At 37.3% G+C, this 25202-nt stretch overlaps 1 protein-coding gene across 14 annotated transcripts in view; it reads left to right on the forward strand.

Annotated features, from left to right (window-relative positions):
• EXOC7 (exocyst complex component 7) overlaps window positions 1-25202 on the forward strand; it is a 945568-nt gene that overhangs the window by 714163 nt on the left and 206203 nt on the right. For all 14 annotated transcript variants that reach the window (XM_044068105.1, XM_044068104.1, XM_044068108.1 and 11 more), the window contains 2 exons: window positions 12209-12329; window positions 13668-13763. In XM_044068105.1, the coding sequence (XP_043924040.1) occupies window positions 12209-12329; window positions 13668-13763 (217 nt within the window). The remainder of the gene's footprint in view (window positions 1-12208; window positions 12330-13667; window positions 13764-25202) is intronic.

Genomic DNA, 25202 nt, shown 5'->3' on the forward strand with positions numbered 1-25202 from the left:
CTTGATGGCTGACTTTTTGTTGAATAAACATTTGCATTTCCTTCTTAGCCTATTGTGTGTCGGGAAAAAAAATATGTTGGCGATAGCTGATACAGCTGTTTGAATCTTCACACCTGCCTCTCTACATTGCCTAATTGATGGGATAAATCTGATTCTGTTCTAGCTGGTGTACAGTGAATAATCATTTTCCACAAAGACACTGCTGTCTCCAGTTTTTAATCTTCCTTTCTGCCACTGGTTTGTCAGGGTCAACTTTTTTGTTGTTGGTGTAATTGCATCTTTACTAATACAGGTCTTGGCTGCTTTCTCATGGCCAGGTTTGGAGCATACACTTTACATGCTTTTTAAATTAATAAACCCTGCTGTGGAATACTAGTCCAGTTGCTTATTTATGCTTTCATAAAATTAGTGCAGCCTGTTCTTTTCAGTGTCTGTGGTATAGCAGAAAATCTCAGGTTTTCTCTGCATGCGATGACTTCTAACGCTACCATTTTTTGAAACACTTCTTCTTGAGAAGTCTCTTACTCAGCCAGTCTTTACTTCATTCCAAACCTGTGATTTTTTTGCAGTTTTATCAGTTCATTTAAATAGCTAGTTAAAGCAGTTTCTATTTTTCCAGCCTTTGTTAAGTTGATGTACTCCTTCCTTGTTTCATTTATTTTAATCAGCTGTGAGTAGATTTGATTTATTTTTACATCTAAATTACTGGAAGCCATGTCTTGTATCAAAACTGAAGCTTGAACTGCTTTTTGCTAAACAGCTGCAGGATTCTTCCCAGTCTGTGTTTTCTCTTCACTTTTCTAGTTGATTTTCTTTCAGGTTCTCCAAATTTCTTCTTTGCTGGCATCCAGGCAGTAAGTATACTTACCAGCCAGTAACTGAATTTTACTCAGACTGGAAGAATTACGTACTCTGCTCGTTTTTTTTCACACTGGGAAAGGTGAAGTCAGGCTGTTGATCAGTGTGCAGCCATCTCGGAAGAGCTTAGATCTGGGAGTATTGATCACATCTATACATCTGTATTGGACCACCTGGGATAGAATGAGAGGGCAGTGAGAGCAACATATGCAATGCTGGAGTACATCTTTAGGAAGATGAGTCCATAAGGACTTATGTAATGCTTCCACTCTGCAAGTTGGTAGAGCAAAGAACACAGAAACCGTAACACTTTGTTAAAATAAGTAATGTAGTTTCCAGAGTTTGTAAGGAGCTTTGTTTAATTTTTTTGTACTGTTCAGAAACCATACGATGAAAGTGACATCAAGCTGCTGGATTGAACCTGGGGTAACCTACCAGAAAGATGCACGAGATTGAAAAGAGAGGGAATATCACCACTGACTAAAAGAGCAGTACCTTTTCTCGCAAGAGACTGGAAGAGATATCAGGAAGAGAGGGGAAGAGGGCCCAGAGAGCAGATAACAAGTAACTAAATACTCCTTGGATCTCCCGGAAAATAACTCCTCAAAGAAAGGGCTATGGATCCATATAGTAGAATGCAGGGTTAGGTGACAGAGGTAGGATTCATCGAGGCATGCGAGAGGGTATGGTACTGCTGGAGAAAGAATGAGGAGGTAACAAGACTGGAGGGGATATAGAAAGTTAAAAGTACTTTAGAGGCAGACTAAATAATCTTGTCCCCTCCTTAAGCTCTGCTCCTTTAAATTTTTTAATGTCATATTGGGGGGTGGTTAAGGAGGGCATATCAGCCTCCTTACAAATTATATACATGGTGCACTATGCTAAAAGGGTTTTTTTTCCCAATTAAAACTGAACACAAGTTTTATAGAGATCTTTAACTGGGGTAATGTGTCATGGCAACACGACTAACCCTGCTTTTCAAGCATAATGTGTAATACTGAAATATTTACTGTCCAGTTTATATATGCAGCAGTAGACTCCATGTAAAGGAGAAACATGCAATCCTTTATCCTCAGGCAGCAATCATTTCTGTAAGCAAGCAGTAAGATCAAATATAAACTGCATTTTTTGCAACCTTTTTATCAGCAGCAGTAGACAATTCGCTCACTAAAAAGTAAAGGAAAAATAAGATACAGCATCCCAATAAGTAGAAAATTGCTGTACGGTATGTATTCTAATGCAGTGTCATTCGTGGCATCTTAGAAGTTTTGTTACTAATGCCACAGAGAAAAAGGGGAGGCTTACCTGTTGTAAAACCTTGCCTACTTTACCAAGAAAATTAAGAAAATGCATTATGTGCAGAATATACAAGCTTTGATGAGATGGTCTTGAAGAAAAAGAAATTCACTGATTTGGTACAATAACATTTAGACTCAATAATCAGTCGCTCTATCTCTAGCTGAGACAGCAATTGACAGCTCTTAAGAACACTGTCGTTGAGTTAAAATATAATCAAAAATGCATACAGTAAACATTTTTGTAACTTTTGATCTGCAAATCCAGTAGTTACATACATTTTTAATTGTTTGTTTACTGTCTAATTATGTCTTTGGCTGTGACAGATGACCTCCTGTAAAATGGTCTTTTCTATACTGTTTATAGCCAGTACAAGTTTAGTCCTTTGGAAATTTATGGGAAAAGAGTGGAGATTTGAAGAACATGCCATTACAGACACATAAGTAAATGAGCTGATCAGGTAGTTTAGCATGAGGCAGTGGTTTGACGAACCAGCAGGAGTTTATATTCCCAAAAGAGCTGGCTTATTTTTTATGATTCCTGTGTCACCTGGAAACCATGTGTAATGTACCAAACCATCTGATCTTGGAAGATAGTGGCTAGGATTCAGAAACAAGTAGCACATTGTGCAAGTCAAAAAATTGCACAGTGAGCGGTGGCTGCAGTTATGGAAGTGATTCAGTCAGTGTTAGCAGTTTATGAATCACATCCCCTGTATGTTGCTCAACAGGTAAGCTGTCACCATCATGCCACTTGTCATACTCTACATCACATCGGTTTGTTTGCCCCCCCCCCCCACATTGACATGCCCATTGTCAGTGCCCTGCCCATCTATACAGGGTACAGTGGTCTGCCTGTCCAGCATTATGCATGCTGTCTCCCTTCCATGTGCCCTGGGAATGCCACAGTAAGAGCATACTGTCATTTACTGATGACTGATGATAATCATATTATAAAACTGCCATCCATTGTGTTTGTCCCATGCATGGGCCACTGTTTGGTTACCTCTGGCTGTATCCCCATGGCATTGTCCACGTTTCCTTGTAGACCACTGTTTGCTGTTGAGACTCCCACTTCTTTGTATGCCCCTTGGACCCACAGTGTGGCACTGGAGGTGTCTCAGTCCACCTTCTGTGACCCTGTGTTCACTCATTGTACCACATGCACTCCTGTCATGATGCAAAGGACTGCTTAAGCACCATGTCATTTTGTACATTCTGGCACACTTCAACTGGTCTCATTGGGTTATCCCTCATCAGACTGCCAATCTTTACATGACGTATGCAGATTTGGCCAGAGAATTCCTTAATTATTTTAACTTTGTTCTGCAGTGTGGTTCTTACTACATTTCAATCGGTTTTAGGCTGGATTGCCCATTGACTGCTGTTTTTTGCTATTGTGTGTGTGAAAGTGATATTTCTGAATCCCAGCCAGTGTATGCTGTTATTTTCTTTGAAGTTTGCCTGCAGGTGAACAAAGAAAGTATTTCTTTTTTATTCAGTGCTGTTAACTCTTCCCTCCCTCTATTTCTTTAGGTAGCAAATACTTTTTTTCCTGCCCATGTGTGCTACTAATCTGTTCCTGAAAAAGGAGGAAACATTCAGATGCTTATACAGATGTTACATAAATGCACTCAGATTTTAATTCTTGTTTAGCTCGCAGTTGTGCCAATGCGCGCACATTTTATTCTACTTAGGTAGTAAAACATATAAACAATGAAGTTGTTCTGCACAGACTTTTACCGTAGTTGCATTCATTAGGTGCTATGTCTTAAACCTGGAGTAAGTACAGTAAACATGTTTTTATAACATTTTGTAAACTGCTTGTAATATCTGAGTAGCTGTTCAAGCTGGATGTGTACTGCCTGCAACATTTGTTGTTCATATTGTTTTGAGCTTCCATATGAGGACAGGGAAGTATGTGTGTTTTTTGGTTGTCAAGTTATTTAAAGAAATATGAAAATTACCATTTTCTTAATTGCGTATAGAAATAATTATTACTATATCTCTAGCTGTGCTAGACAGAGCTCCATTATTACTAGAAAGTATCACCCGTCGTATCATTTGTCATCATCATAGACCCCCTCTTTTTTTTCTCAATTTTTCAATATGGTCAGGGTGTCCTCATCAACTGTCATCACCTTTCTTGATTCACTGCCACTCTCCTACCTTCTTTGACAGTTAGGCCTGACTGTTACAGATCTTCTTTCACATGGTCTGTCTTTCTTGTGGCTGGATGTTTTGTCACCTATTGCCTTTTTCATGTCTTTCATAAATCTGCTTTACCAAGTAACCTTTGCTTTCCTGCATATTTGACCAAACCATTATTGCAGTTTTTAATAGAAACATGAAAGGAGTGCATACTTATTTTTCAATTAAGAATTTGTAAAAGTTTTGAATGGCAGTGCTTGCAGCTGGGTACTACTTGATAGGAAGCATATAAAAGACACTTCCTTCCAAAATGGCAGTGACCATTACGGACAGAATGTTAGTTCACTCCTCCCACCAAGTAGTGCAGTAGTACAAAGAACACAGATGCAGTAACACTTTGTGAAAATATGGAATATAGTTTCCAGACACTGTAAGGACCTTTTATTTCTTGTTCCTTTTCAATTGTAAATGTCCAGCCCTTCTGTGTTGTAGGCAGATGGCTGGGCAGGCAATAGTAAACACTTAAAGGTGTCAACTAGCTTATCTAGAGAAACATTTGGAGGTATCGCTGAGGCTGAATTAATTTATCTGTTGGTCAGGTTGATTTGTGTTGCATCTGTTTTCACCATTCTTAATGTGTAACAAACTTCTTTTAACTGTTGTAATCTCTCAGTTGTTCTTTCCTTCTGTCATTTTGAATTTTGTTTTGTCAGTCATTCTTCTTTTGTACACTTAATGCTGTTCCTCTAAGGGTTCTAGTTGTGGCTAAAAATTCTGATTTCAGCACACTTAACTTGCTTAAATAGGTAAGTAGAAAGGTTAATAAGTGTTAACTTCCAGTTTACTTTATTATTGTTTTCTTATATTCTCCAGGATTACATAAAGGCTACACTAAGTGTACACTGTTATGAGTGAACAGACAACACAGGCATAATTCGCACCTTCTTCCTCCTAATTTTAGTTTCCCTACTGATTTTCTTGCAGCTTTAAATATTGACAGGGATTCATAAAGGCTACCAGAAACTGTAGACTACATGTACACTTAGTGTAATCTTTCTGAGTGGCTAGAAAGCACAAAAAATGTGATATGGATGTTCTTGAATACATGTCATGTACACTTAGTGTACACGTAGTATAGGCATTATTGAATCTGTCTTTTTCTTTTTTTCTGCTGGATGTGTCAGATTGGATCGTCTGCCTTCACCTGTTTGATCTGTCAGGGGCAATAACCAAACATTCCTTGGCTAGGCAAGAGTCCTGTTGATCCATTTGTTATTGCCCAGGGTGCCTAATCAACTCTTTCCTTCTCCCACTGGCAAGAGTCAGGTGGTCGGGTGTGGGCCAACTTCATGTCCAGTTAACTTGACTACTCTTGCCTCCTTGAGTGTACTGAGTTAACAGGTGTAAGTAGGATGTACATTTGGTGTCAGCAGTGTGCTATGCAGTGGACGTAGGGCAGCAGGACAGCCCTAACTCATTCACTGGTAGACACTGTAGGCAGCTTTCTCTGGACTCAACCAGGGAAGATGTTCTTCGTGTTTCACTGTTGCAGTCATTACATTTGGGTTATCTGCTTGCAGGTGGCCCTCAGCCAACCTGATTATCAAAGTCTTGGGTCCTGCTTCAGTTGCTGTCTCATCTTCCATGACGCCAGGTAGTCAGGGGTATAAAGCATGCAGCTGACGCCATTACAGCAGTCTTTCTTGCCATGCGGTGCCCGAAGCAGAAGCAGTTCGCAAGTGCTGGTCGGCCGACTCCTGAAATTTTCGTTTTCAAATTTCAGAGCTGAAGTCTTCAAAAAAGCTAAGTACCCCATCGGGGATCCTTTTACTTGCTCTAAACCAATGTCAGTAAAAGTTAACAATAGTATTTCTTGTGGAAAGCAAATGCCTCAGATTTTCATTTGTACTGCATTCCTTGCTTAGGCCCAGACCACGACGTACTTCACTGTCGGTTTTGTGCCTTATTCAATCCACGTACTATTCATCGTCTGTTCATTTTTGCATCTAACTATTTTGGTACTGTGTTCACTTATCCAGGAATGACTTCTGTAAGCCATCCGACTACCGACATTCCATAAAAACATAAAGATAAAGACAGAGACAGACCGCATAGGTCCAAAGCTGCCGACGACGCTTTCGTTAAGCTAGGCACCAGTTTGCTGGTACTCAGTGAGGCGCTTTCGCAGCCCCTGATACCCGCTACTTCAGATTCGCAGGCCTCTACTGAGACCCATTTGGAGTCCAGTATGCCGCGAGATGCTTCTTCGACTATGGAACCTGCGGATGTCTCTACCTTGGATGGGTCCGGAGCCGCTTTGCAGGCACTGGCTACTGAGGGTGTATTCAGGCCTACTGACTTGCATATCAAACCGACGCCATCTTCTTCTTCTTCTAGGCCTAAGACTCGATCCACGCCTAGAAAACCGACGTCCAAACCACATGGTCAGGCCCATATGCCTAAAAAACAAATGATAAGAATGGCTGAAGACCTTATTACTCTAATTAGGGGAAGCCACCCTTCTCCCTCTAAGAGACCTAGAACTGATTTTCCTTCTGATTCTTCTGATCAGGATTCTGAAATTTCTGTTTCTTCTGATGACCAGGATTTGCCCTTATCTACCTATGAGGATTCTGATGAAGAGGACTCCATTCCTTCTGCTTCCCCTCCAGAAGATTTCTCTTTTGGTGAAGCTTTGCACACTCTTAGGGAGCATTTCCACTGGGAAAGCCAGGATTACTCTGACTCCAAAAAGAGGCTTAGGGAATTTTTACTCCTGCCTCAACACAGGCCTTTAGCTATCCCTCCTGTACTGGACATTGTAGATGATGCCTTCTTGGAATCTAGCCTGGCCTCAGACAATCTTACCTCCGGCTCCCAGGAAACCTGACTGGTATTACAGAGTACCTGATTCTCACAAGTTCTTCTTTAAGAATCCTACTGCGGGCCCAGAGACCATTTCACAGGGACCCAGAGGCATTAAGGCTGCTACTGCCAAAAATCCTACCCCCTCTGATAGAGATTCCAGGGCCCTGAACAGATGGGGTATGAAGGTATACACTTCTGCTACTTTGGCCATTAGGGCCGTAAACTGCCAGTTTCATATGTTGAAGTACCAGCAGCATATTATTGGATTACTTAAACATAAATTGATGCTGATTCCTTATTGTGCTGAAAATAAAGAATTACAGGATTTAATGCATTCTGCTGAACAAGTTGGTAAACATACTTTGCAATGTGGTTTTGACTCCTTAGAGACATCTTATAGGGCTGCTGTTACTGGGTCTGTTCTTAGAAGGCATGCTTGGCTTAAGGAGCAAACTCTGCCAGATCATGTTAAAGCCAAATTACTGGATGCTCCCGTAAACCAAGACCGCCTGTTTGGCAACAAAGCAGAAGTTGTTCTTAAAAAGATGGAGGAAAAAGCTAAATGTATACAAACTGTTAAAGATTTCCTGCAAGTACAGACTCCCAGATTTAGTAGGCCTTGGTCTTCTAAGAAATGGTCCTTTCCTGTCTCTTCCAGGCCTTCTCAGTCCAAATCCAGGAACAGCAGACTACCTAGGCCACAGTCTCAAGGTACTCACAGGCCTAAGCAGTGGGGGGCTCCCACTTCCAAAGCTGGGGGAAGTAAGACACCCCCTATGGTTAACTGTCGCAATGACTTAACTTTAAAACTTCCAAGCCCTGCTCAACTGACCGCACCTTTAGGGGGGAAGCTCACCCTGCATGCAAAAAACTGGGAGCTCATTACCCAAGACAAATGGGTTTTAAATATAGTTTCCCAAGGATACAGATTCCACTTCCACACCTTACCAACCCCAAAAGGTTGGCCAGACCTACCCCAAAATCAGTGGGCAGAGGCTCAACAACATGTTCTCTCTCTTCTAAGTATCAGGGCTATTCAACCTGTGCCAGCAGAAGAATGGGGACAAGGTTTTTACTCCAGACTTTTCCTGGTACCCAGAAAAGACAACTCCTGGCATCCTATCCTGGGCCTATCTATCCTAAACACCTTTTTGGTAATTCCAAAATTCAAAATGCTAACTCTTCACCAGCTGCTTACCATGTTGGGCAAAAATGCCTGGTTGGCAACAAAGGATTTAAAGGAAGCATACCTGCACATCCCAATAAGGGATTCTTGCAGAAAATACCTACACTTCAGAGGAGGCTACATGCACTATCAGTTTTCTGCACTGCCCTTTGGCTTATCTACAGCGCCCAGGGTATAAAATGCCTAGCTCCAGTCATTGCATTTTACAGGCAAAGAAATATTCAGATATACCCATACCTGGACGATTGTATAATTCAGGCAGAAAGCCAGGACATGCTATTAAATCATCTGGCATTTGTAAAGAAACTGCTAACCTCACTGGGGTACACCATAAACAAAAAGAAATCTCACCTAGTACCCTGCCAACAAATTGCATTCCTGGGAGCAGGCTTGAACACAACTTCCCAGATGACTTACCTCACACCAGAGAAACAAGTTTATCTGACAGCCTACTTCAAATTACTGACCACAAAGACCCAGTTAACTGCAAGAAAATACTGCAAGCTCTGGGGTTCATGGCCTCTTGCATCCTACTAATTCCATATGCAAGACTGCATATGAGGAAACTACAATGGTATCTAAAAAGCCTATGGTGTCAACATTCTCAGGACCTGGAATCAGTGATTCCTATCATCCCCTTGTATAAAGACATAATTCCTTTGGTGGGCAGAGGCCTGCTACCTCAGCAAGGGACTGCCATTCACTCTACCCCCTGCCACCCAAACCCTAACAACAGACACATCAGACTGTGCATGGGGGGCTCACTTGGCAGGGCAGTGCATTCAGGGAAAATGGAACCCAAGTCAAATGCACCTGCATATCAATCAAAAAGAAATGCTAGCTGTACAGAATGCTTTGACAGCCTTCAAGGACCACTTCCTTCCAGGACAATTATTGGTAAAAACAGACACCATCAGTCTTATGTGGTACATAAACAAGCTGGGGGGAACCCACTCTTACCCCCTCTGCAGACTAGCCATGGCTCTGTGGAACACAGCCTTGAGCTACCAAGTGCACCTACAGGCTCAATTCCTGCCAGGCAAGCTAAACACACTGGCAGATGACCTAAGCAGAAATCTCATGGACTCACACGAGTGGAAACTGGAAGCAAAGATATTCAACATGTTGAGAAACAAATGGGGGAGCCCAGAGATAGACCTGTTTGCCTCCCCTCAGAACTACCGGTTAGACAAATTCTGCACAAGGACTCCCCACAGACAAGCTTGGAAAGTGGATACCCTGTCCTTCACCTGGGAAAACCTCTCAGTGTATGCCTTTCCCCCTCTGCCTCTCCTCTCCAAAGTTCTACTAAAGATCAAACAGGACAAACCAAGGACAATTCTCATTGCACCAGACTGGCCATGCCAACACTGGTACCCCCTCTTGCACAGTGTGTCACTGCTGGAACCATGACACCTGCCTCAGACCCCTTCCCTTCTGTCCCAACAGGAGGGCCAGATTCTGCACCCCCAGCTTTAAACTCTGAACCTTGCAGCTTGGCTAATTACCTGAGCTCTCCATTACCATCCCTCAGTAAGCAGGTGCTGGATGTCATTCTGGAGGCAAGGAGGCCTAGTACTAGAAAATCCTATGCTGAAAAGTGGAAAAGATTCTGTTCCTGTAGCCAAACTCAGGGGATGGGCACAACATTCCCAATTTACTTCATATTCTTCAATGCTTAGCAGAGATGCTTCACAAGGGCCTTTCCTTCTATTAGAATTCATGCCTCTGCCATTTCAGCACATTTTAATACAGAGCCACACCTCTTCTCTCACCCACTGCTGAAGCAATTCCTCAGAGGGACCAAAAATTTAAGACCACCCAGGAGAGCCCCTACTCCAGCCTGGGACCTTAACTTTGTACTGGAAAAGCTCACTGTACCTCTCTTTGAGCCAGCTGCAACTGCAGAGTTGAAATTCCTTTTTGGAAAACAGCCTTCCTTCTAGCCATCACTTCAGCAAGAAGAGTGTCTGAATTACAGGCCCTCATGGCAATGGAGCCCTTCATCATCTTCCATGCTGACAGGGTATCCCTCAGGACCAATCCTTCCTTTATGCCCAAGGTGGTATCCAGTTTGGCCCTTAATCAGTTCATTCATTTGCCAACCTTCTTTTCTAATCCACAGAACAAAGGAGAACGAATACTGCACTCTTTGGACGTACACAGACAACTTTGATTTTACTTGGACAGGACTAAGCCTCTCAGAAAAACTGAACAGCTGCTAGTTGCCTTTGCTGCAGGGGCAGAGGGGAAGGTTATTTCAAAGCAAACAATTTCTAAATGGATAGGTCATTGCATTCATTTCTGCTGTAAGCACCATGGAAAACCTACCCCACAGGGGATAAGATCACATTCCACCAGGGCTGCATCTACTTCAGCAGCCTTTCTCAGAGGTGTACCTACCAGGGACATCCAAGAAGCTGCTACCTGGAGTTCTGTTCATACCGTCACCAAGCATTACCACTTGCCTATTTTCTCTAAATCCAGAGCTGGTTTTGCCACTGCAGTCTTGCAGAGCCTAATAGCTGGTCCTAATGCTCTCTAATTGCCTCCTCCCTTCCTTAGCTTTGGGAATCTACCTAAATGTAATGACTGCAACAGTGAAACACGAAGAACATAATACAGTTGTGTACACTTACCATAAATGTAGATGTTCGAGTGTATTCACTGTTGCAGTCCTGGTTACCCTCCCACCAGCCCCCTGACTTCTACTTCCTATAGCTCTCTTCTTGTTTACTGTATTTAAGCGTTCTGGTGTATTTGCTTAGAATTGGAGGTGTAACCTTGTACATAATTGCTTCCCATTATGGGGGCACCTGACATCTGGGGCAGGAAAAACTGATGTAATGGCTTCAGCTGCATGCTTTATACCCCTGACTACCTGACGTCATGGAAGATGAGACAGCAACCGACGCAGGACCCAAGACTTTGATAATCAGGCCAGCTGAGGGCTACCTGCAAGCAGATAACCCAAGTGTAATGACTGCAACAGTGAATACATTCAAACATCTACATTTATGGTAAGTGTGCACAACTGTACTTAATGCCTTGCACATAGGCTTCCAGAAATGTGCAGTTCCTCTCCCTGTGTGAGATAAATGAGCCCTGCCACTTGTTTAATCTCCCCCATGCCGACTCCATCAGGTGCCTGAGCTGTTAATCAAACTCTGGTTGCCTGGGACATATATACTAAAATATTATCTGCAGTTACTGTATGAATACTGAGTAACACTTTGATTAGTTGTTTATGCTTGCACTGGTTTGAATGTGACTATGACATGTGTTGCTTATGGAGACTGCTCCCTCACCACTGATACCTCTCAACTGTACAGAATTTCACAGAATGTGTAGATTTTTACCTCAGATTTTTTGTCTTTTCTTCCTAAAGTTTATCGTTTTCTGGCAAATCATTGAGAATGGAAGTTACTAAATGACAGACATTTGAGTTTCAGAGTTCATACACTTTAGAAAATGTATGCTGATACAACTTGCTAAGTTTACAATAGCAGTATTTAAAACTTGTTCCTATTTTGGGGGCTTTGGCCCCCATTATTTTTGACTGTGTCCAGAATTCTTGCACTGAGAGGATGAGTGGTATACCATTGATGTCTTTGATAATGACAGCGTTTGAATTTGATACAGGCAACAGATACTCTTGAGTTTCAATAAATATTTTTAACTCTCAATTAAATGGAATAATATGAAATATATTGTGTTCTTTTATTTTTGTGTTTTGTGACACTTTAAGGGTTCAGACTAATTACAATACAGTAACTTAAAATTAGATGGTAAATCAAGATTTTGAGTGTGATTATTGTAGCTATTTTTATTTGCTTTCTTTTTTTGTCAGGTAAAGTATTAGGCAACCTGCAGCTGAACCTTCTGAGTAAATCCAAGGTTTATGAAGACCCTGCTTTAAGTGCGATATTTCTACTTAACAACTACAACTACATTCTTAAGTCACTAGAAAAGTAAGTATCACTTAATATTGTATTCAGAATCACCTTGTCAAGATAAAATGAGTTTGTTTCAGCAGTAAAGTACACAAAAAGGCTGAAGTTGAAAATCTTGTAAGCTTGTATCTGAAGCAATTATGAACTGACATTGAACACATTCCAACTCTTGGTGTGTAGTTATGTATTAGATTAAAGTTCACATATCTTTACAACCCTGAGTGAGTACTGTATCAGCTACATAATAGAGAGTATTCTGACATTTATAACATAGCTTGCTTTAGAATAATTTTTCCTGTGACGCTAGAAATCATTTTATATGGGTTCTGTGGGAGTAAGACATCCATTCTGCACCAGTTGCTCCTTGGCAATCTCAATGTCTCTGTGACCCACCCTGAGCACTCTTTACTCCAGATCTAGATTTCAGGTCTTGCCTGTATGGTGGTGCATTCTGCTAGGCCACGGAAGTTGGAAAAGAAGACAAGAATGAGTCTGCAGTATCATTAGTACTGCCTCAGTAAGCTGGGGCCTGCTCTTGCCATGCTGGTTAACTGCTGTTTTTTAATATCCTCAAATCCCCACTTGCTGGGTGGATATGCAATTGGTGTTGCCCAAGAACCATGTTGGCCTCTGTGCTGGTATATTCCTCTGTAGCTCTGCCCACCCTGTAATCCAGCTGATTCTTTGTGGTTTAACTTGTGGTTTCCATCAGATGCCATGAAATTACTGTCCCCTGGCATGCCTTAACACCCTTCTTCCACAAGAAAGGCAAGTAAACTGTGCCTTAATTCTTGCCCTCCAGTCTGTGGCACTTCCATCACCAAGACTCCTCAAACATTTGCTTCCTGGGATATATCCAAGGCTTCCTTCATCATGAAGTTGATGTATTTTGGGATCATATGAAGCAGAAAGTTCTTACTGTAAGCTCATGAGACAATGTCTGCTGTTAGCAGTGTAGTAGATCTGTCAAAGTGATTGTCAGTCTTGCTTCTCAAGTATATGCCATATTATTTTAAATGTGAAAAATAATAAAGTACACAAGCAGGAGTGTACCCTCTATAATCAAGAAGTTATTTTATTACACTTGTAAGCAAGTTATGTATTCCAGTGTAACTACAGTATTTGCATAACTGCATTTATATTACCTGTATTTTTTGTGACATACTTCTTTATCAGCTATTTGTATGTGGTATTCATTCTTAAATTGAGATGTGCCTTATTGTCCTTAATAGATTTGACACCCCTGGAGTATCATATCCTTCATTTTTGTTGTAGTAATGTCACAATCAAAAAAATGTTCTTTAGTCGTTTGTGCATTTCATGGCAAGAACTTACTTTGGTTTTGCACATTTGCAGATGCGGTCTCATCAAGCTTGTAGCAGTGACACAAAAAACAGCAGAAAAATCTTATCAAGAACACATACAGCAACAGATTCAGACCTACCAGCGCAGGTGAGTACCACAGTTGGCATGCTTTTTTACCCTTTTTTTACTTTTTCTGTTCCAAAGGTCAGATGAATCTTAATGGTCTACTCTGTGTGTCCAAGCAAGGGTCTCTGGCAATAAGGTAGCTGTTTCAGTTGTGGAAATAAATATGAGTATTTGTTTTTAAATAAAGACTCAAGACATGCATGCTATACTACTGGGATTACTTGGGATGACTGTAGTAGTTGCTGTACAGATTTCATTTACCTGCCACCGGATCAGTCCTGCACTTACACCGAGGATTCATATGTTTAAAGTCTTCAAGTGTGCTAAATGTGTATTATAGTCACAAATATCATTCCTAATGTAGATTCTGCTTTGAGTAAAACCTGACTTTTTCAAAGTTACATTAACCTTTACATGCGAGTAGCTCCTTATATGGATAAATAGCAGTCATCCTACATCCCCACTCTGAATGGGTTGTGGCAGAAGAAACCTGGATCACTGGTTACATGCAGCCAGAACAGAAGTTACTCTTTAAGGCTGCTGTACATTTCATGGCTGGCAAGGCACCCGGTGGTCTTGGAGAGCCTCCAAAGGGAACTGTTACTCCTACTGATTGAGAAGAACCAGCTAGGAACGTAAACTAGCTCAGAACATTTAGGCATCTCATACGGATGCTTGCTGAGTGTTTCCTGAATGAAGGAGCTCTGGTCATGCCATAGTAAGAGCAGATCCCAAGACAAATTGAAGAAATGTATGTTTTGGCTGACCTTGGAATACTTGGTCTGCGAGGATAAGATTTTTGTTGGGAAAGGGAAAAGTCAGTCTGCTCTGTTTAGTGTAGTGTCTGTAGAACTTTCAGTGGGGAAAAGTGTAAGAAAAATGAGAAAGTGAATGAACCTTCCACATTGCCACCTCATAAAAAATAAAAGTATAGGTATATATTTAGACAGATCTGATATTTTGGTCTAGGTAGTCCAAAACCATTTATCTTGCAGAATGTCTGTATTTAGAAAAGGCATGTGTCAGTTCACAGCATCATAGCTAAACTCTGACTATTGGTAGCTGCTGCAATTAAAATCGTCATTAAAAGTGTAATGAAAACATTTTGATTAGGATTTTTTAAAGAAAAGAGGCAAGTATTTTTCAGTTTTAATGGCAAGTTGGTTATGCTCACAAAACCAAACCTAGCCATATAAATTGCAGTGATAGAAGAATACCCAGCAATTTTATCTTTTCTGTAAATTTTTATTTTATTTTATTTGATTTTCATTTGTTAATCAGAGTAGAACACTCACCCAGATGGACCATTTTTGAATTTACTCCAGAGAGCACAAAAAAGTGAAAGCAAGAGGGATATTGTGAAAATCTTTGCTAAATCAGTTATATGGTAACAGCAAAAGATTTTGTGATAGTGTTAACTGTTCACAAACAAGAGTTTCTCTTAACATGCTGCATAACTATAAAACTTGTTTACTAAATTACATTATATCCATCTTGTGGGCTGAATGGATTGAGTGGAGAGGGTGAAATGCGATATGGAAATTATAAATTATGGTAATGTTTTAGAATGAAAGTAAAGTGATTGGATTTATCTCGTAAAGTTTTTGGAAGAAAGAAAGTGAAATGAGAACTGAGAATTCTGGATTGTTGTAGTAATATTTTAAGAGGAAGGAAGAAAGTAAAATGAGAGCTAAAGTTGTAGTTCTGTTTTAGGAGGAAGGAAGGTGAAATAAAAACTTATATGTATAGATCCTATGTTTTTTGTTTTTTTTTTTTGTCTGATTCAGCATGTAGGTAGTTGGATCTGATCCAATCAGATCTGACCTCAGATCCTCGTGCCAAAGCTTTGGATCTGAGAGCTCTGACTGCTCCCCTACCCACAACTCCCCCATCCTGCCTGAGGCACCTCAGATTTCGTTTGCCTCCTGTGAAAGCCAGATGCGTGGACCAAGAACTCACCTTTAATTCATAATAAGTAAATGCTCTTTTTCCTCCCCCCTTGTTAAAAATAGTTGTTGACTTAGGATTTATAGTGTGCTTAGACTAGACTTAGAGATGGGCTGTTTTCTTATACATTTTATGTAGTTTTTCTTCTGTATGTGTTAGTGTGTTTTTGTAGTTAGTGTTGATAGAACTCTCTTAGATTTAGAGTTTTTTTCTTATAGTGTAGTATTTTTCTAGTTAAGTATGGTTAGTTCTCGTATCCTCAGGCTTCAGAAAGTGCTCTTCCTGCAGGTATAAAGTTCCCCCCAAAGACACACACTATCAGTGTGTATACTGCTTGGGGCTTTCACTCCTTCAAGCTTCATGTTCCATTTGTGTTGCCTTCGGCTCCAAAACCCTTCAAGGACATAAAGAGCAACTTATACTGAAAGGTCTTTCTCTCCAGACAGGGTCCACAATGTCCTCGGACTCTAAGGTGTTCTTTTCTCCCTCCGAAAAGAAGAAAGAGAGAGAGATCTAAAGAGAAAGAGAGACAGAGAAATGTAAAAAGTTCGATCTGACTGAAGACCGTCCGGAAATAACCAAGAAAAAATGTTTTGACCCCCACAGATATTGCTGGTCCTACACCAAAGGTTCTGAGACAGTCGGATCTGATCATATTTTGTATCTGGACTCTGTCTTTGAAGTTTTCCTTTACTCCTGCTCCAATCAATCAGTCGTATGCTTCAGTCTCTAATTTTTTTTTTTTTAAAACATTTTTATTAAGATTTTATAACAGTAAATTTTGTTTACAGACATTCATAAAAGAAATAACTTGTAATTCAAAAACAAATAAATGATAGATAAGGTCAACTAAATTATTTACAACAGTGTCTAAGTATAACAATATAACAGAGTATCAAAAGAACCATAATCATTTTATCAAACTATACTAGTATTTTTATCTAGAATATTTTTTAAATTGGACCACATATATGAAAAAGGTATTTTAACTGATCTTGATTTGATACTCATCATTTCTAACAAACACATTTCAGCAAGAATATTTTTTGAATTCGTCATATGAAGGAGTATATTCAGATTTCCAGTTTCTGGTTATTGTTTTTCTAGCTGCTGTTAGGACAGACCATAAGAGAGGATACTTAACTTTTCTTACACATTTGGGAATCTGAGTATTAAAAAGAATTAAGGATTTAGTTAATATAAAATTGTCTGTGAAAAGTGTTTGAAGGAGACTATTAATTTTCTCCCAAAATGTTTTAAAAGTGTACAATCGTAAAACATGTGTGACCAATCTGGTTTAGAGTCTGTTTTACATCTCCAACATAAAATTGTATTGTTGCTAATCAATTCTAATTTATGAGGTGTGTAGAAATCTCTATTTATAAATTTCTATGCATAAATTCTCCATCTAAGAGATGAAGTAGTGTGTTTAGATGATTCTAGAATTATTTTTTTATCCAATTCAGTGAGTGTCATATTATTTATTGTGGTAAAATAGTTCCAGTCATTTTCTGGTATATTCTTTACTTCTTTATTAATTATTCTGCAGATAGTTGCTATTTTACAATCTATAGTTACATTTTGATGTATGTAAGAAGCAAAGAATTTTATTAATTTAGGTATTGGTGATCTTGCATTTTGTGGAATTAAGTTAATTTTATCAGACATAAATTCCATAAAAGATTGAAGTTGAAGCCATGTAGTTCTATCTAGTCCATATTTCATTATCAAATGTTGTAATGTAATTAAATTATCATCTTGAATAAACTGGAACCAAAAAAGATTTTTTTTCTTTCAATGTTAAAATATTAGCCAAATTAGAAGAAATTATAACACATTTAGTGTACGCAATAGGAAACAAAATGAATATCCAGTTTTTATAAGTTATATTTTTATATATAAAGCTTTGAAAATCTTGTAGTAAATGTTTCATATAGTGAGTTAAGTTGTTGGGGGAACTTGATTAAAGTTAAATAACTTTCAATAATCCAGTTAAAAGGACTATTTAAAACTAAAAGTTTGTTGGAGTTGGTGTTTTCATTTATGTCAAAACAAAGAACTTCTAAGAATTCTTTCCATTTAGCTGTATAGTTTTTATTTAGTAATTGTAGGAGAGTCTTGATCACTGAAGAGATAGAATATAGTTCTAAATCTGGGAGGCTTATACCATCAAAAGACCAATCTCTCATATGATTTGTAATTGATATCCTAGGTTTATTTGGTTGCCACAAAAATTTCAAGATTAATGAATTAAATTATTTGATTAATTTTTTCGATGGGGTTAATGAAGTTAATTGGATAATGTAAAGAATCCTAGGTAAAATGATCATTTTGATGATTAATAGTTTTTCCTCCATTGTAAACGGAATACATTTCCAATTGTTTATTAAATTATTGATGGAAGAAATGCAATTAGTGTAGTTTAATTTAGATATATCTTGTATATTCTCTAATAATGTGATGCCTAAATATTTTAAGCCTTCTTTATTAACCAGATATCTTTTATATTTCTGGTCCCAAATGTTGGTGTTTGAAGTGATAGAAAGTAGTCTTGTTTTATTATCATTGAAAGTTAAACCTGAGATCTTTTCAAACTTTTCCATAAAATCAAATATAGTTTCAAAAATTTTATTTGTTCCATCAACTGTTAATAAAATATCATGAGCAAATAATTGTATTTTGGATGTTGTTTCTGCATTTAGACTGATTCCCCCAATATTTGTATTCATTGTTATATAATTAGCTAAGGGTTCCATTATAATAGTGAATAGTAAAGGTGAAAGGGGACAACCCCGTTTGGTTCCTTTGTATATTGGTATTTTGTCAGATAGGTATGAACCAATTTTTATATATGCTTGGCTATCTTTATATAGCTGGGATATTAAATTAATGAATTTGCCAGAAAAATTATATGCTTCCAAAGTAAGAAATAAGTATTCCCAGTTAACCGAATCAAAGGCACTATTTATGTCTAAGCTTAATAAAGTTAAGCTCTTCTTAGATTCATTAGCATGATCGATAATGGTTAATATCCTTTTAATACTATCAAATGTATTCCTATTTAAAATAAAACCTGTTTGATCCGCATTAATTAGTAAAGTCTGTTTGTATAAATGGTCATAAAGATTTTATAGTCAACATTTAAGAGATATTGGCCTATATGAGGAACACTAAGATGGTTCTTTATCCATTTTCAAAATAGGAGAGATAAGAGTATATTTCCAAGAGGGAGGAATAGTAAATGATTGTTGACATTTAGTAAAGACTTGGTGTAATAAAGCAAGTGGCTCATTAGAAAATAATTTATATATTTCTGATATGATCCCATCATAGTAAGACGTTGTCCTGTTCGATTCTCAGCTAGAGCGTCTTCTGTGTGGAGACATGCGTGAATGGCTGTACCTTCGTTGAAGGTTGTGTATCAGGGCTGGCAACTTGGCACTAAAAATCTACTGCTAACCATTAGCGGACCAGAGTTCAGCTGTGGTGACCCCTAACCGGGAAAAGCCGAAAGACACAATAACAACATTACCTGGAGCCTTATTCTGTTTTAAGTTGTTAATTTGATTTTTAATTTCTTGAAGATAGATTGGTTTATCTAATGCTTTAATTTATTGTTCCCCTAATTTATTTTTAGTGTATTTATTAATAAAAGAACTTATTTTAACTTTTGAATCCAAAATGTCTGAATTCTGATTTATCTTAGTGAAGTAATGTTTAAATTCCATTAGCATATCTCCCAAATCTGTTACCATCATCTTATTTTTTTCAGAATAAATCTCTTTAATATGATATATTTTATTTAGTTTTTTTGGTTTTAATAGCTAGTTTCTTTAATGATTTAGGATTAGTGGAAACATTTATGAGCTTAAATTTTTCTAAATTAATCTTGGTTTTATGATTTAAGTTTTCTAAGTATTTATTCAAGACATTGATTTCCTCAGTCCTGTTAGTTTTAGATATTTGATTGTGCAATTTAGCTTTATCAGTTTTTTTCTTGAAGAGATTTTAATTCTGTATCCCATAACTTTTTTTGTTAAGATTCCAATTAATTATTCTCCAGTATAGGTAAGCTTTCAAGGCATCCCACACACACACACACACATATATATATATATATATATATATATATATATATATATATATATATAATGTATATATACATATACATATATATATATATATATATATATATATATATATATATATATATTAAAATCGGGTAATGTGGTTAGATATGCTGGTATTCTTCTAATTTGAGGGAAATAGTTGGAATGCATTAGCAACTCAAATGTTATTGCATTATGATCCGTTAATGGGCATGTTTGTACTCTAACCCCTTTTAGATTATTAATTAATTGGTTTATATATGTAAATTCTGTCAATGCGGGAGTACGTTCCATGTCTCGGAGAATAGTATGTATAAAAAAGTGAATTGGATTCTGCAAGATCATTAATATCTCTCATATGGTATAATTCAATGAATTCAGTCAAATTTTTTGATGATGTAATCATCCTTCTCTTGAAAGCAGTAGAGTCTTTTTCGTTTACTATACAATTGAAGTCTCCTGTACGTATGATGTTTCCTTTGGAAAGGTGTATTATTTGATCTAGCTGTTGTCTGACTGTATGAATAGCTATTCCGGGTATCCAGTATACATTAATAAAAGTGTACATCTTTTTATTAATTTCTAGTGTGGCAGCACATAACATACCTTTATCATCACTATAAGTATTTAATATTTTAGAAATTGGAAAAGTATTGTTCCATAAAATAGCAACACCTCTCTTTTTTTGTTGATGATGTGAACTTGATAGTACTGTATATTTTTTATTAAGTCTGTCTATGTCTTCTTTTAATAGATCTGTTTCTTGTAAAAGGACTACATTTGGATTGAAAATATTTAAATATTTATATAGATTCCCTCTTTTGCAGCTGTTATTCAGTCCATTAGCATTAATGGAGATGCATTTTAAGGTTGACATTTATATTAGTAAATGTTTTATTAGAATTACATTTGCAGTCTCTAAATAGCCAGCATTATTCATGTGTCTGTTTCTTCTTACTACATTTGTGAAAGAACAGCCAGATTGTGATCCAATTAAAAAGAAAATTAATAAGTAAATTAGGTTTTTATTTGAATTAGACACTGTAAAATAAATAAGATCTATGTACAGATAAATAGATTATATACATTCTTATCCACTTTATGGAGTTGAAAGACTCCTGATTCAAACAGAGACTGTTTGAATCAACCAACCCCTTACTAGCAACAGCTAACTTCCCTCTGCCAAGTTTGAAATTTAACAATATTAATTTGTGACAAAATGTATAAAAAGCTGATATTTTATGTGCATTTCAGAATTAGATACCAAAATTGATAACTGTAGGCGTTTATCCATTTTCTATTAAACTAATTTCAAATATTTTATATTAAGATTTATTTAGATGTAATATAGATGGAGCAAATTATTAATGTATTTAATAATGTATTACAAGGATAAATGTTCTGCTTGATGTATGCATCAAAGCTTTTTAAATGCTTTTAATCATATTTAAATACCTGTGATATTTACATGTAGAATTAATTTACTAAGTGTGTATTATAATATTAAATATGTTTATTAAAGAAAGTGTTCCCATAATTGGAATCATACTAGACAATTTGTTACTTGTTGCTATCGCTATTTTCATTCAAAGCATATATGACATATTAATATAAAGAAAAAGGGAAAACGCATTTATAAAACTCTAAAATTAAGATCATGAATTTAATCAACTTCAGTAATTGAGATCAAAACATTAAGTAAAGTTTTCATAGTCTGGTCTTTTCTGCTATTAATTCAGAATATCTGTATTTATACATTTATAAATAGCTTAGAATGTCAACAACTTTTCCAATAACCATTTCAAAGAAATAATAAGTAGCAACAGAATTATAGCAGGTAAAACATATCAGTATGTCTGAAAACATTCAAATCAACAGCATGTATATCAGTATAGGTTAGAGATGTATATCTATATATTTTATAGTGAATAAGTTAGCAGTTAGTACACACACATAGTAATATCTCTTCATTCTCAATTTGTGAATTAGAACCATTAACTAAGGACATGGTAATCAATTAATAATGCCGCTTTAATGTGATAATGGTCTGTACTTTTGTAACAATATATTATGAGAGATAGACAAACCCCATTTAAAATTGTTATTTTTGTTTTGAAGCCTTTAGGAAAGAGAATTTAATATAACAATTTCTTTTTGATAAATCATTACATATTCTTTAAATAATTGAACTATTAAATATAGATTAAATGAATAGTTCAGCATGTGTATATAGTCAGAGCTTTAAGGCATTATGTTTGCAGTTACTAATAGATAAAAAAATTCAAATGACATATTAATAACCATCGAATGCCTAATAATGATGAACTCTATTAGTGGGACAAGAGAGATCATTCTGATCCCTCTTGTGAAAAAAAGAAGTAAATAAATAAATAAGTAGGTAAATAAATATAGATTATTTCAATCTTTCAATTATGAGACCAAGCATTAACTGTGTAGACATTGTTCTTTTCAAAAAAGCGTTTTGTATATGACACAAACATATTATTGTGAAAAGCAGGTAATTTCTGCATTGTTATGAACTAGAGTTATTTTATAATAAAGTTAAACATTTATATGATTATGTATCTTGGGTATGTAGTTCTTCTTTACTTTTTTTCCACTTTTAAAGTTTTATAGTTGCGTAATGCAATGCCCTTTTTATCGTTTGAACGTTCTGTTTGCTTCCTGTTGTGTGAGTTCAAAGTTCACAGCATTCATTTCGGATCCACGGCTGTGCATGCGTTTAATTCAACGAGAGTTAACTGTCTAAGAAATTTGAGTCTCGAGAAAGTGTTCTAAAGGTTAGATGAAGCTTTCTCTTAATTCTCAGACAGTTTCTTGTATGTCCTTTTCAGCGGGAACGTTCAAAAAAAAAAAAAAAACGTTTGAGTCTCCAGACTCGCAACCACAGCATTACACAAAAAAACAAATGTATGCCTATCAAGCACCACAATGACATTTTTTACATCACCAGTGCCTCAGTCAACAATATCCCAGAATCGACTATAGAAAGGCACAAAGAGTTCAACAAAGCAACAAAACGAAGCAGGGAAAAGCTGCCAAAACATGTCATGTGCAATCCTACCCTCCCAGCATCAAACCCATGCATTGCTACACATCAACGATCTCTCCCAAACTACATATGACTTCATTTTCATGTGAATATATACTATTGAAATTTCCCCATTTACAAGTATATATCTCAACAGTTTCTGACTTTTTTTATATACATATCTATTTATACATGCGTACTCTCACTCATACAAACACATACACATGTACATCTACATATTCAAACATACATATTTTAAACAATATTATTATTATTTTTTTTATATACATTTCTCCCTTCTCCCTTTCCTCAGCTGAAACGTGTCATAACAGCAAGGTTACTAACCTGTAAACTCCAAGAACCACAGATAATATAAGGCATATTTCAAGGTATTATTAAAAAAGTGAACATATATCAAAAGGCACAGTCATTTGTCCTTTAACTTTTTCTTCTTTTCCATAGATTTCCAGGTGTTATTCTCTGCATTTCTTTTTAATGTAGGATTTGTCCATTCCATATCTTCCAGTTTGTCAGTTATTTTATTTGTTTTAATGTAGTTGACAGCAGTGTCGAAGTCATCAAAAACTTTTATTCCATCTGTGAGAAATAATTTTAGTCTAGCTGGAAACAAAAGGTGCACTTTTATTTGATTCTTCTTTAGCTCCTTAATGATAGGTAAGAAGAGTTTTCTTTTAGTTAAAACTGCAGAAGAATAATCATTATCGAAACGAATGATGCTGTCATTTATTTTCATAGGGGACTTAGACCTTGCAGTTTGTAATATTAGTTCCTTATCTTGTGTTGAAATAAATTTAGCTATAACAGATTTGGTAGTCTTTTTATTAGTAGAAGAAACAGCAGATCTGTGTGCCCTTTCAATCCCAAATGAAAGAGATTCAGGGAGATTCAAAGCAGTAGGAAGCCAAGTGGTTAAAAAACTCACCATATTGTTTCCCTGTATGTTATTTGGAAGTCCAAATATTCGTAGATTATTCCTTCTTGATCTGTTTTCCAGATCTTCCAACTTATTTTGTAGTGCAGTATTGTGTTTCAGGAGGAATTCTATGTTTTCTCCTCCTTGGAGTCTTCCATCTACATCACTGAGTGATTGTTCCATGTCAGAGATTTGAGATTTCTGTAGCTGTAATTCTGTGTGTATAAGATCCATCTGTTTTGAACATTTCTGTTCAAATACATCAATTTTTGTGTCCATTTTGTCAAGTTTCAGAGGCATCTCCTGCAAGGTTGTTGTCGAGGATAGAAGTTCTTTCTTCAAAGAGGAGTCTGAGGAATTGCTTTTGGAGTAACTCATCTTTCAGGCAGAAGTGCTATAAATGTCTGAAGATTTTGACAGGAAAATTTCAAATAAATCAAATGATTTTTGCAATAATCCACATTTAGATTTGTAGATATAAGAAATATAAAATTAAGATCAAATGGATTATTTTTTAAGTATAAATCCTGTCATAAATATAACAGGTTGGCAGAGCTAGAAGAAACTGCTGCTAGTCAGTGAACATCTTGGCCACACCCTCTTTTTCAGTCTCTAATTTTGAAGAAAGGACATTCAAAGCCTGCTTCAATAGCATCTTCTTCCAAATCTGGCCATTCCACTAAATGTTTCACAGCATTTGATGTCGACTGGATGATGAGGAGATTTCTGAGGACTCGGAATCAGATGGGAGTCCTCCCAGCTCTGTCCCTCAAGGAAGAATCCAAGATCATTTTTTTCAGCTTTCTTACCCCATCCACATTCCTGAAGGTGGTGCATATTGGATCTAGTCTTCCTGCAGTACCAGCATCAGACTCAACAGTGCTGGAAACTTTGGCTTCAACATCTTCCCTCACTCACTTGACTCCAGTGCTTTTGGGTTCAGCAGACTCCCAGATCCAGGGTGTTGGTGTCGGGTATCCGGCAATCAAGTCAGCTCCAACACTTTTGGAGCCATCTCTGCCATTTGGGCCTCAGCACTTGACAGCTCGGTTCTGAGGTCCTCCTTGGGACCTTCAGCTTTTGGATTAAGGAGGGCTTCTGACCTTTCCAATATGGCTGGATCAGCCTTCAAGTCTGTTGAGAGGGTCTTGGCTAGACCAAGATGTCTGGTACACTCCCAGAGCTTGGATTCATCCAGACTCCCTTTGAAGACCGTACCCTCCTCTTCTCATTCTAGTAGACTGTGACAGAGGGACTCATTAGGCTTCAAAACTACTTGACCCTTGAGTCCCTTTTCCTTTTCCAGTGCGTCTCCTTAGAGTGTCCTAAGGCACATTCCTTGGGTAAGGGCTAGTAAGAGGAAGCATATCGAATCCTCTTCTGAGTCTGTCACCAAAGGCACTGACTTAGATGCGGGA

Source organism: Protopterus annectens, chromosome 4.part0 (assembly GCF_019279795.1).
Source record: "Protopterus annectens isolate FY-2018-M chromosome 4.part0, PAN1.0, whole genome shotgun sequence".
Classification (NCBI taxonomy): Eukaryota; Metazoa; Chordata; order Ceratodontiformes; family Protopteridae; genus Protopterus; species Protopterus annectens.